Source organism: Limulus polyphemus, unplaced genomic scaffold, assembly GCF_000517525.1.
Source record: "Limulus polyphemus unplaced genomic scaffold, Limulus_polyphemus-2.1.2 Scaffold1250, whole genome shotgun sequence".
In the NCBI taxonomy this organism is placed as follows: Eukaryota; Metazoa; Arthropoda; class Merostomata; order Xiphosura; family Limulidae; genus Limulus; species Limulus polyphemus.
In genome coordinates, this window is record NW_013666860.1 from 188,139 (window position 1) to 201,745 (window position 13,607).

At 31.5% G+C, this 13,607-nt stretch overlaps 1 protein-coding gene across 5 annotated transcripts in view; it reads right to left on the reverse strand.

Moving 5' to 3' along the window:
- Positions 1-5,389: 5,389 nt before the first annotated feature.
- Positions 5,390-13,607, reverse strand: part of LOC106462785 (abnormal cell migration protein 10-like) — a 79,598-nt gene continuing 71,380 nt past the window's right edge. For all 5 annotated transcript variants that reach the window (XM_022390123.1, XM_022390122.1, XM_022390125.1 and 2 more), the window contains exons 7-11: positions 12,469-12,543; positions 10,581-10,724; positions 9,000-9,110; positions 8,588-8,689; positions 5,390-8,247 (exon numbers count right to left, since the gene is read on the reverse strand). In XM_022390123.1, coding sequence (XP_022245831.1) covers positions 6,346-8,247; positions 8,588-8,689; positions 9,000-9,110; positions 10,581-10,724; positions 12,469-12,543 — 2,334 coding nt within the window. In that variant the 3' untranslated portion in view covers positions 5,390-6,345. The remainder of the gene's footprint in view (positions 8,248-8,587; positions 8,690-8,999; positions 9,111-10,580; positions 10,725-12,468; positions 12,544-13,607) is intronic.

The window sequence follows — 13,607 nt, forward strand, 5'->3', positions numbered from 1 at the left end:
GTGTGTGTGTGGAAGAAAGGAAAAATAAAGAAAAATGACTGTGTTTGCTCTATTCATATATGAATTCGCTCATATAATTTCATTTCTCGTTCGCCATAAATAAAGAGTGACAACTTCGAACGAACTTCATTGGACAGCTTTTCTATTATTGGTGACCAATATTACCGGTATTACCATAATGATGTTGAAATCACTGAAGTAGGGTTAATTGTAGCTCTTGATACTAAATTACTTTTAACTTACGTTAGAACATATTTGAATTTTCTTATTTGCGAAGGTTTTAGATAGTAATACTGAACTTAAGATTGGCACTTCGGTAATTCTCTTTTTATTGGAAGCTGTGTTATGCCAGTGAGAATGGTGGGTTGCATTTTACTACCAATCTTATCGTGTTTTTCAAGGGAGAAAGGCTGTTTGTGCTAGTAATTATTAATCGTTGTATTCATACCTCATTTAAATCAAATTAGAAAATGTGAACATTTTCTAAAAAAGGATTTATCTGGAAAGTAATTCACGGGACGGGAAAAGTGTCCGGATTGTGCTGATATAAACTGTAATGTTTTTATATATTAAAATTACTACCCCTTTACTGATAAAATAACATTTTTTTAAGAACTCCATTTTTATTACTATATTTACAAATTACATCAATAAAGATATAATCAAATCCTCACGTACAGTACAAGTGAACATTGTGTTGTGTGATAAAGAAATGGTTGTTGCAGATACCGTAGTTATTTTACGAATTGTCTGAATCTTGAATAACCCAACTGGGAAATTTGTTTATGTCTTTTATTTATGACGTCATTCAATAGATGGCGCTACATTGAATTTATTACTACTGTCACATAAATAGATATATATGCCATTATAGTAAGATAATCCACGACAACATATTGACGACTTATAATTAATTCTAAAAAACAAAACAAACAAAAAAAACACACGATAGATTCAGTTTTTCGTTAGGAATTTTAGTAATTATAACGTCTTTAACGTAATAACAATTACAAAACTTGGTAATTCTCATAGCATATATAAAGTATTTAACAATTAACGGTAGGTTTCTTTTGAATTTCGCGCAAAGCTATACGATGGCTGTTTGCGCTAGCCGTCCATAATTTAGCAGTGACAGACTAGAGGGAAGGCAGCTAATAAACACCACCCACCGCCAACTCTTGCGCTACGTTTTACTAACGAAATTGTGGAATTGACCGCACCATAATAACGCCCACATGGCTGAATCCCGAGTATGTTCAGTGAAGGAGATTCGAACTCGCGTACCTCAGATTGCTAGTCGAACGCCCTTACCACCAAGCCATGACAAATCGCGGTAAAAGTCACCGCCATAAACAAACAAAAAATAGTTGTATGTTTTAAATATTTTATTATGCACACCTACAGGCACCATACATTCATTCAATTGTATCACCACACACAAAAAGTACTAATAGGTTTTATAACATTAGATACTTTTAAAATACAAAACTTAAATGGGATGTAAAGTTTTTTTTTTATATGTCAACGTATACATATATACATACATGTATATAACATTAAAACCAGCTTCGGAAAACAATATTAATTATTTAGTATCGCTATTCTCATACTGAGTTGTTCTACATAGTTATTTAATTTATCTACACACAAGTTTATTACTATTCACATCTAGAAGAAGCGTACATATTTTCCGCCTATAAATTTCCAGAAATAACTATTGTAATATTTTACTCACGCTAAAATTTTTCAACACTTCATACTTCTGTCGAAATATCTAGCCTACGTTATAATAAATAATAAAGTTCAATTAGTGTGATCTTGCACAGTCGGTTAGTTCTCTCTGCTAATTAACGATTTCCTTTACATACGGGCATCTATCATAAGCATATGTCGAAATAATTTTACTTAAATGTAGCTTTTACTAACTTATTAATAAAACAGTAAAAATAGAAAAAAAATATGTGGGCTTAATCCACTTTGACTTAAAATAAGTAATAATACTTTAAAAATATATTCCAGCTTTTAAAAAGAAATTCAAAACTCCCAGCAAAGCCTTATAATTATAAGCATCGCAGTAATTTGATATGTCAGCACTTTACAAACGTATCGTCGATCCCGCTTTTCCCGTCTGTACTAGAAATGTTATTTAACTCTGGATTATTATTTCAATAAGGATACATAAATATAGGTGAGTAAAATACAACTAAAAATACATACATATATAATATAAAGTACAGAATTAGTTGATCACGGGAAGTGTACAGCATAACATAAACTAAAATAAAATCGAAAATATTAATCACAGATTGAACGAACAGGCAATAACCGCAACAATTAAGCAAGGGTAAGAACACCAGTTCTACGTGTTAGTAAATGTTTAAAATATGAGTATATACGTTACACTTGTAACACAGTTAAAAAAATAATAAAACAGTAAAAAAAGTAACAAATATTTAGTTGTTAAAACATATTTTCATGATTACTGCTTTGTATTATGTTGAACCTTTTGTAAATTTCACTGCGAGTTGTCTCTAATAAAACAAAACAATCACATCATTAAGAACAAAAATGTTTCCACGTGAAACGCTGTATATATATATATATATAGGTAATTTTCTTATGAAAACTCACGACTTCAATTAAAATGAAGCATCAGTTTTCACTGGAAACGCTGGATGTTTAGGCGCAAAAACGTCGAAGAAACCAGTTTTTTATACTGTATATTTAACCGACTGATGAAACTTAAAATGCAAATATAATTAAAATTTATTGCCCTACCCTAATCACTTTACCATTCCAAGTTGGTAAAATATTGAATATGTAATTTAAAACTGTGGATAGCATGTGGAATATTATAGAACACGCCCAACCATGAAGATTCTTTCAATGTGTGTGTGTGTGTGAAAAATTCTAGAAAATAAGCAAAACCTTGTGTTAAAGGTTATGCCGTAGCCTGTATAACGCCTAAACTGTTAAATAACGCTCTAATTTTCAATTTATAGGTTTGAAGAAACATCAAGTAGGCCTCATAATTTGAATAACTTCTGTCTGAAACTTGCACATACAGTATTCCAGTCAATATCGTGTAGATGAAAAATGCTACTATTACCAGAGACTTTAATCTAGTAACAAATGAGGTGACTAAAATTACTGTAAATGTTTTGATTATTTTTATTACTATCAAAATGATTAATTCAAGTAAGTATGCTCAAATTAAATTCAAAAGTTTTTATCATATACTATTAAATATTATTGTGCATATAACAACACAGTGTTGCAGAACAGTTTTAAAAGATGTACTTAATAATGGATTAATGTTTTCATCATGTATCAGTTAGAGTATCTTGAAAATAACCAACAAATGCTAAAACCAGAGATAAATAGTCAACCATTCCCTACAAGTTCATCACAAACACAAAAACTTTGATCATTGGAATTGTACCTCTACCAATTATACCTAATTCTAAGAACGTACAAGTGAAGAAGAATGTATAACAATATATGAACTGCACTGTATCTGTTATAACCAGTGCAGATTCACCCAATACCAGGCTTATCTGGCTGGCTGGGAGATATGACAGACATAGTAGTGATCGAGATATTATTTATATCATCAATTTGTATGATTTGTTGTTAAGCACCAAGCCACACAATGTACTATGTATGCTTTGTGCACTACAAGTATCAAAACCAAATCTGAAGCATTGTAAGCCCTCAGAATTACCACTGAGCCAATAGCAGGCCAAATTGCATGAAAAACAACTGTTATGCCATGAATTAAGTTAAGAAGGTGAAGCCATTTAAAAATAGAATTATGGTAAGGATTAACAACACAATATTATTTATTAATTTTAACATAAACTATTTATTATTACTTGAATTAACTTTACTCATCATTCAATCTAACCTTATTCTTTATGCTCCTCTTCAAAATAATTTGACACATTACTGCAAACAGAAGACTAATTTGAACAAGTTACCACTTTATATTGTTACTCAGCCTGAAAGAGTGTCATCCAGACACTAATATGACAAGATAATTTTATCAAGTTAGAAAGGAGAAGCTTTTTTGATAGCCCGAAATCTATCAGTCTTCACAATCACCGAAGTCCGGTTAATTCTATTTAAACTCGTAAGAATGAATGCTTCCTAACAGGTTTTAATCTTCAGACCAGATAAATGTTATCAATCCTTTTATATTCTGAAATTTGTTGTATACAAGCTACGTATTAGTTCCAAATGATTAAGTACGGAAAAAATTGTAACACAATAAATTGGCTTCAATGTCTAGAACCTGTATCAGTGCTAGTATAAGCATACAGAAGTCATCTAACAAACCACACAAAAACCTTCACACCTAGTATGACCTTCATTTTGGTAAAGCATTGATTTTATGTTCATAAACATATTAAGTTAACTTTACTATTTAATTTAATGTTATTGCTTATTAAATGTGGAAAATTAAATATGATGGTACCATACAGGTTTCATAACCACTTCATCAAATGTCTTATCACTAATTCACATCCTCATTCAAAATTAAAAAACATACAGTATCATGATGAATAATAGGTAGACATTTTTTTTTTTTTTATATCTAAGGTGTGTGATTTCAATATTTTAAAGTTGACTTTGCTTGCCTACACAACTGTGCCAGAAAACCCAAATCTCAATTAGATACCTGAAAAAAAGTGGGGAGGGATTGAGCATTCAATACAAATGACGTATTTTTTAATAGTGAATCACATATTAATAATTAGTGCGCATGACATGCTGTTATAACTGAATCAATGTTAACTGCCACAGAAATAGTTGAACTTCAAAATTAATCACAGTCAAAACCATGCTAAATTCTTTTTAAAAACAAAAAAATAGGTAAAAAAAAGCTGAAAAAGAAGTATTACACACTAGTACATACAGGGTATTTGAATATTAAAACATACTTAAAACATCCACTTAACAGAAAAGCAATTATATATATGTGGTATTATGTTAGAGAAAAGGGGGAACAAACAGTTCACTACTTTAACTACTTTAGAGAGATGCCTTTGTACATAAATGATTTATATCTTTTACTTCATATATAATATTTAATTTTAAAAAACACATTTACCCCCTGTCCAGCAGGTGTAAAAGAATGGACATTTCTCTTCAGACCTCATCTTATACTATTGTAGAATTTTTAAGAAAATTTTACAAACAAAATATTTGCTGTTAGATCTTCATCAGTTTATGGTATACAAAAAAAGCTATGGATCCATACAACACTAAAAATTTAAAAAAATAAAATAAAAGCAGCAAATAAAGTATTGATGTTTACTTTAAAAATATCAAATTTCCAGTTACAAATCTGCATATAAGGAAAATCAAAACCACAATAAAGAAAAAAGCAAAAATTCTATTACAAACAACTTTCAGTTTAAACGGTCTATTGAAACAACTAAAATAAAAACTAAAAATTATCAAACTAATACTATTTTGTAAAGTTCAAAGGGTATTGTCCAAGATATATATATATAGGTCCAAAAGTAATAATCTCATGACTCATGTATATTTTAACTTACTTGAAAAATTAGGAGTAGTAATGTGCAAAATAAACGTTTCTTGTAAAACTGTGACTAAATAGAAACTACCAGGATTTGAAAAGCTCTTTGGTTCATTAAAATAATCAACTCAGCATCAAATTAAATACTACTAGTTTCTTAAAAAAAAAAGTCAAAATTTCAGCCCACTTGATTTAACTAAGATAAAATGGTTTGACTAAAAATAACTTGTATTGTTTCTTAATTTACCCTTTTTTTTAGCAGTAGAATAACATATATGTAATATATTTTTAACTGTTTAACTGAAGATCTCTTTTTTATAGTCTATCTTCACAAAGGAACATATACTCACATAAACATTTTACATTGTAAAAAAACCAACAAATATAATACACTCTTAACTATAGTGTTCATTCACATAACAGTGATTTTTTTTTTTTTAAACCAGACAAAATTGGCTTGACCGATTTCTCACCATACCTATAAAACTTGTCAGGTCAGGCAAATGTAATAATTTTTTTTAACTTACATACAAATTTCTCTTTAATTAAAAAGTTCACACTAAATATTCCCTTTTATCACAATCCAATAAAACTTTATGGTCAATTTTTCTGAAATTATTTAATTTTTTGTTATCCTTTTCAGGAATTTAATGGTAGTTATCATAGCACCATCTAATAAGTCTCATCTTGCAAATTAACCTCTTCTATAACAAACTTTGCATTGTTAAGCAGAGCGTACTACAAATAAAAAACAATCACATTCACAAAATCAACAATTCACACACTGTTTTGAGTGAAAGTTATTGTCTTCTAGTTAAATGAGTGCTTTCACTCCGTTTTGGAGGGGGTGGAGGTGCCTTTTTTTTTGCCATAGAGGTTTGCCTTGAATGCCCATCTGTAGATTTGTGGGAGTGATGATGATGATGATGGTGGTGTTTTGGATGGTGATTGGTATGGCAGGAATCAGGAAGATGAAGAGGTGCATGGGTGATAGCAGAACTTTCAGGGGGCAAAAAACAAGGGTCTCTGAAACCCATTATTTGATGTGGAGTTGCTGTGAGATCTATTGATAATTGTTGGGCGACCTTCCACTTCTTTTCCATGACACGTTGCAGATCACGGAGAAAATATTCAGGAGGAGTAATAATTGGCTGTAGTTGTCCTTGACCACTACAGCTACCTCTTGAATATGAAGCTTTGTCTATAGCTGGAATCTGATGCGACAGTCTGGTAGTTTCACTTCTTATGGGAGGTTCTGGTTTTTGGTAAATGTTAGGTATCTGGGTAGGGCTGCTAATGTCAGAGTTTGGGAGCTGTGGTTCAGTATTACTATGACAAAATGAAATACCTCTTTTCTGAGATCCATTTTTGAACCTTCTTGGATGTTCTAAGGACTGTTGCTGAGCTACAGCACTTGGTGAAATTCCACAAGAGCTAGTTTCAGCAAGGTCTTCCTTCTGTTGTGGCTTTTGGCTAGATCGAAGAGAAGTGTTACTTTGACCTCGTTGCTCATCTGCCAGGACCTGAGGCAAAGAGGAGTAAGGACTATCTCCTACAGATGACCTATATTCTTTGCCATGTTGTTTAGGTTTTGGTGGTACAAGGGGAGCATTCTGTGGAAATTTCAAATCATCTTGACTTGTTGGATAACAACCCTCTTGGAGCAACCCACTATCTTCTAAGCTCTGTGTATTTGCACTAGGAGGAGGTGGTAGAGAATTTATGCTGGATGTGCTTGGCCAACTAACCTGATCATCCAACTGAAGTGGTGGTGGGGGTGGAGGTAGGGAGTCCAAACTGAGAGTACTACCTTCACTGTTGAAAGCTTCTGGTGGAGGGGAAGGTAAAATACCTCTTTGGACAATTTCTTCCCTAGTTTCAAGCTCTGGAGGTGGTGGAGGAAGTGGTAGGTCATCAACATCACTGAAATTATTAACCACCATTTCTTTATAACTGTCAACAGAAGACATTTTGACACTAGTGCCATTAGCAATAGCCTGAAGTTTTTCAACCTGCTTTGTTAAGGTGCCCGAATCAATGGAATGCTTTCTTTGAAAAACTTTTGACACATCATTCACATCAATTTTATCCTCAGTATGAGATCGCCGTAAGCTCATTCTGGTTATAGTGTTTCGGCCAAGAGTGTTGTTGACAGAGCTGAGATTTCTGGTACTTTCCTGAACTGTATCCAAATTGACAACATTGTTGCAAGAGTCATCAGACATGGACTGTTTGGCTATGGTGCGAGTTGTACTAGTAAGGGGAATTTTTGGTGCCATGCTTGGCTTACGTTTAATGGTCCCAACAGGAAAATCAGCTTCAAAGGCTATTTGGTCATTTGTAGGAGTACTTACACTAGAACATCCACTACTACTGCTACTGGCACTAGACTTAATAGAGTCTCGTCGAATGACCGAACTTCTGTGTGGGCGACGTTCAAAGGATATGCGATTTCCTACTGAACCAGATCCTTGACTTTGCCTAAACTGTGAATTTTTTCTAACTGATAAATGGGATGTTATCTTTTGTTCAATAATTGAAGGCTCCCAACAATCAGGGATTTCCACTCCACGAGAGGTAACGGACAGTGTTTTAGCCATAGAACTAACAGAAAAGCTGCGTGCATGAGCAAGTGTATCAATATCTTCTTCATCAATATCCCTTATTACACCGTCATAATTTTCTTTTAGTTGGTGACCATACTACAAAAAAAAAACAACAACAAAAAAAAAACTGTAATATAAAGAGTATCCTATTAACACCAACAAATGCCAAACATTTTGTTATCAAGATAAATTCTATTAATTGATATTATAATCCAAAATAGGTACTCAAATAAAAAATATTACAATAAAAGAAATCCTCAGAGCACTCATCTTTACTAGGCATTATGAATGCTACTTCATTTTTTTTTTGTTCATCCTGTAAGATTTAAAGTAACAGCAAAAGGCTTAAGAATAGTAGTATTCATTTAAGACGTCATACAAATTAAGGGGTACATGTTTAAAAATTTTTTTAAGAGATATAAAGCAGCTCCTTTACCTTAGCTATACGTATTCCAGTCATCCAGAGCTTCAAGGTATGGGAATCTTCAGCACACAAAAATTTGATACTCCTGCAACATTTTATCTGGATTTCTGAATTCTAATGAATAAATTTAAAATGTTGCAACATATTACAATTAATCTCAGCACAAACTCAGAAACTACATTTTCAGTACATTATGAATATTAATAATAATTTGAAAAATGTGAACAAATTTACAAACAAAAACTAATTTCACATTTCACCAACCCACTCTTCCTTACCATTTCTCCGTACTATCTTTCATCATAAAGCAAGGTTTTGAGGGGGTGGGGGTAACTAAGATAAATTACAGTTATATTTATGCTACACATAATCAATAGAATAAAAAATTAGGAAGTTTTTGATGTGTTAGAAAAAAACGAATTACCTTTATAGCAAATCCAAAGTCAGTGGGTGACTTGTATTTTTTTCTCCAATTAAAACCTATGTACACATTATTTTCTTCAAAACTGGTTAGGCACACCAAGTCTTTGGAGAGCTATTCAAGAAGCCAACAAAATCATCACTAACACAATAAAGAAACATTTTAGGAAAACCTAGCAGAATAAAATAAAAACAAAATCTCTATTGTAAAATGTTAACTAACTCAATAATTCAATGGCAAAATACTAAAACATTAGTGATAAAAGAAAGTTTCACAATAAAGAAATGATAATATTACTCAAACAATAATAAACATCTTCCTCCATAATTATAAATATTAAAGGTTGCTGTTATTCTATATTAGAGAGAAATATCTATGAGACTTTTCGTTTAAATTTGATCAAAACTCATCACATACATTTTTTATTATAATTATACAATCTATTAAAATAGGATAAAATTCAAAACAAGGAAGTGGCTTTGGGCTACAGGAAGTGAGCTCACAAATCAAGTTCACACAGGAAGTCCATGAATTCATAATCTTAAACCACACTCACAGAAAAAAAGAACAATGCGTTTCTGCAATATACGTTTTCTAAACAAGCACTGTAAACAAATTAGGCATCAGGACTATTAGTCTTCTTCATTAAATAACTTGATCTACATCCATACAAGTGATTGGAATTAATTTGTTCTGTCAGAAAATTTACGCTTTTCTTTTTATTCATGTAGTATGAATCCTGAAACTTTCTCTTTAATATTTTTAATGTTTATTACTTATTTATGAAAATTTTTGGGTTATTTTTTAGTTATATCTGTTTAACACCTCTTTTTTTAATCAATCTTCAAATCTAACTTTTATTTTACTTTATTAATACGTAGTTTAGTTTTCTCTTGACCATTTTTCCTTTTTAAAATAATACATTTCTTACTTCTTTACACCTATAATTCTTGTTTCTGGTAATATATCACCAGAAATGAGATACACTTATAACAATACATCGAAAGCTACTCAAAGCACTTTCGGAATTCCATGGTAGTGTGCATGACATCACTTAAACTTCACTTCATCTCACACTTTGCTTTATATGGTCATTCCTAGTTTGCCACTGAAGAAGAAAGGGCCACCCTTCAAAAGTGATCGGGTTACAGGGTATTTTAGAGTTAACTTGATTTCTTGATCTTATGTGTTTTCCTAACATCATGCATAAAAGTAAACTAGGTATGCACACGTGAATACAGAAAAAAGTCTGTATAATATATAAGCAGTTTTAGACGAGCGTAATTTTCTAATGAGAGGAATATTGATTAAATAAATCATGTTTAAAAAGACCAATAACTGCTTATCCCCAGGTTGAATGAGGTTGTTAACATCCAAGATATCATGCATTATTGATCTATGCTTGAAAGTTTCACTTCACAATGAACCATAATCTGAAGCAAAGATTATAGATATAGAAAAACAAATAAATTGTGTACAAATGGAGTAGATACAAAGTATTTAATAATTTACAAAAACATCAATAATGTGCCAGCAGTAAAGTTTTAAATACAGCAACATAATTTTGTGGTTAATAATACTCACCTTTGATTTTCCTTTAGGATTATAGTACAGCCCTGTTGCTCGCAAGACAAAAAAGTACTTTTTCCATGCTTTTTTTCCATCACTCTTTAAAAAGAGGCTTCCTTCCATCTCCGGAACTGCTATTCTAGTTGCTGAGAAAAATTCCTGTAAAAAGTAACAAAAAATATGTCTTCCATTATTACTTTACAAAACAATATGATACTTCTTTCCCTCAGAAATATAGTTATTTTGTAATTCTAAATTTGATTTAAAGCATCAGGTCTTAGATCTACTTAACGATTTGTTTTTCTTTTAGAGTGATTATATATTTGTACATTCTCTTGTTAATTTACAGAAAAAAATGTAAAAATTATTCCATAACATATTCATACATATTTTTTTGTTTATTGAATTTTGCACAAAGGTACTTGAGACTTATCTGCACCAGCCATCCCTCATTTTAAAGTAACAGACTAAAGGGAAGGGCAAGGAGTCAACACCACACTCTGCCAACTCTTTACAAATTAATAGTAGGATTGACTGTCACATTATAATACCCCCACGACTGAAAAGATGAGCATATTTGAAGACCAGTTTAAATTATGCAACACATAGATTGTGAATCACGTGTCCCAAAATCATCCCACAAATATTCAATAACACTACTTCATTAGTCTCACAAGACGCTAGATCGTATTTCTGCAGAAGAACTATTTTGGTGTGTATGAAAAACACTTGTGGCATATGTAGGTAATGATATTCTGCAAGAGGTAAACTAAAGGAAAAGTGCCCTAAAACAGCAAGAGATAAGTGTTATGATGTTTTTCATACGTTGTCTCTCAGCTATAACTTACACAAGTAGTAAAATAAATAGTTTTTTTTCCTGAAGAGGTAAGGGTAAAAAATTCCACTGAAACCACACCCAGAACTTACTTTCTAAAGTTTTTGACAAAGATACATATTCACATCACGTTTTGAGTTTATTTTCAGATTAAGATACTTATCACACAACTTTAGGATTTACTTTATAAAATTAATACAGAAATATTACTGGGGAGTATTATGGTGGAAAAGCTAATATAAGTAAGTAAGTAGCGTATCTTAGTTTCCTTCCAAAAAACTATTATAACCAATACTAAGTTTGCTACTTTAAGAGAAATAATATCTTTTACTAAGTAAATTAATTTTGGTAATTAGTAAACTCAAAAACTTATACAGTTAGTTGCATGTCTCAAATACCATGGAAGAGCATTTTCACTATAAAAGAAGTAATAAAATGTGTAGTACACGTGGAAATAATAAAATGTGCTGTACATGTGGAAATAATAAAATGTGCAGTACACGTAGAAGTAATAAAATGTGTAGTACACGTGGAAATAATAAAATGCGCAATGCATGTTAGAGTAATAAAATGTGCTGTACACGTGGAAGTAATAAAATGTGCAGTACACGTGGAAATAATAAAATGTGCAATACGCGTGGAAATAATAAAATGTGTAGTACACGTGGAAATAATAAAATGTGCAATGCATGTGAGAATAATAAAATGTGCAATACACGTGGAAGTAATAAAATGTGCAATACATATGAGAACAAGAAAAGGGATCTTCTTTAATAAGGACAAATTAACTTTTATAATTATGAACTCAAAACAGAAAATAATTTTAGTTGTTTTTAATCAAGGTTATTTAATGGTACTTATGAACTGAAAAACCACTTCACCTTAAAGATGAGTGAACCATTCCTAGAAACAAATAAATTAATATGTTAATAGCTTCCACTCACAGATAATACTTTTCTACAATTAAAAGAGTTTAATTTTCTATGTTACAGAAATATTAGATTTTAAACAGTGATGCATAAATTACTATAACTCATGAAATGTTTTAAATATTATACAGTGACCTACTTCAAGTAATGTAGCTTTGCCTTCATCATCCATGTCAGGACTTTTCTGTGAAGATGTACAGCCAAGAAGATAATCCTGGAAAACATACTTTCATTACTACTTTTGAAAATTTTATGAATAAAAACCATAATATTGTTAAAAACAAAACATTCGATTAAATCTCTAAAATACTACATGTGTGTAAAAAGACATACAGCAGTAGGATTAAATATTGATGTAATATATATTTTCGTTGTTTTGATTTAAATATATGGTAGAGGTCACATGACATCAAGTCAGTTTATGAAAGCAGTCCTAGAACACCTAGAACGTTTGTGAATGTAAATAATCAAAAACTTTGCAAAATGTCCAGAAAAAAAAAGCTACATTATAAATATGAGAATCAATGAAGCATTGAGTTCAGTTTTAGTTAGTAGAGTACCAGTCAATGTAATGTATTCAAATCAGTGTTAGTTATCACATATATTCATTTAATTGATCAATTGTTTGTTTGTTTTGTTTTTGAATTTCGCGCAAAGCTACACGAGGGCTATCTGCGCTAGCCGTCCCTAATTTAGCAGTGTAAGACTAGAGGGAAGGCAGCTAGTCATCACCACCCACCGCCAACTCTTGTGCTACTCTTTTACCAATGAATAGTGGGATTGACCATCACATTATAACGCCCCCATGGCTGAAAGGGCGGAGCATGTTTGGTGTGACAGGGATTCGAACCTGCGACCCTCAGATTGCGAGTCGAGTGCCTTAACCACCTGGCCATGCCGGGCCTAATTGATCAATTAGCAGTGAGATTGTACAAGTTTACTTTTAAGTTAGTGGGTAAATTTCTGTTGAAAGTGAAAATGTTATTGGTGAACTAGAGCCTACAACTTGTGTCAAAGTGAACATAGATTGTAACAAACATTAAGGACTAAAGAAACTAATCTGTTATAGTTATGTGTAATGGGCATTGTATTATTTTCCCCGCCAAATAATTAAAAAGAATCTGCCAATAAAATAATACATTAGAACAATACTTGTACATATATCAAATATTTCTTTGTTGATCTAGATTAATTACAAAATAATATCTTGAATATATACACCTGGAAAAAGGTTAAGCACCCCCAAATATTTTTCAGGATTGCTTATTGAAAATAAGG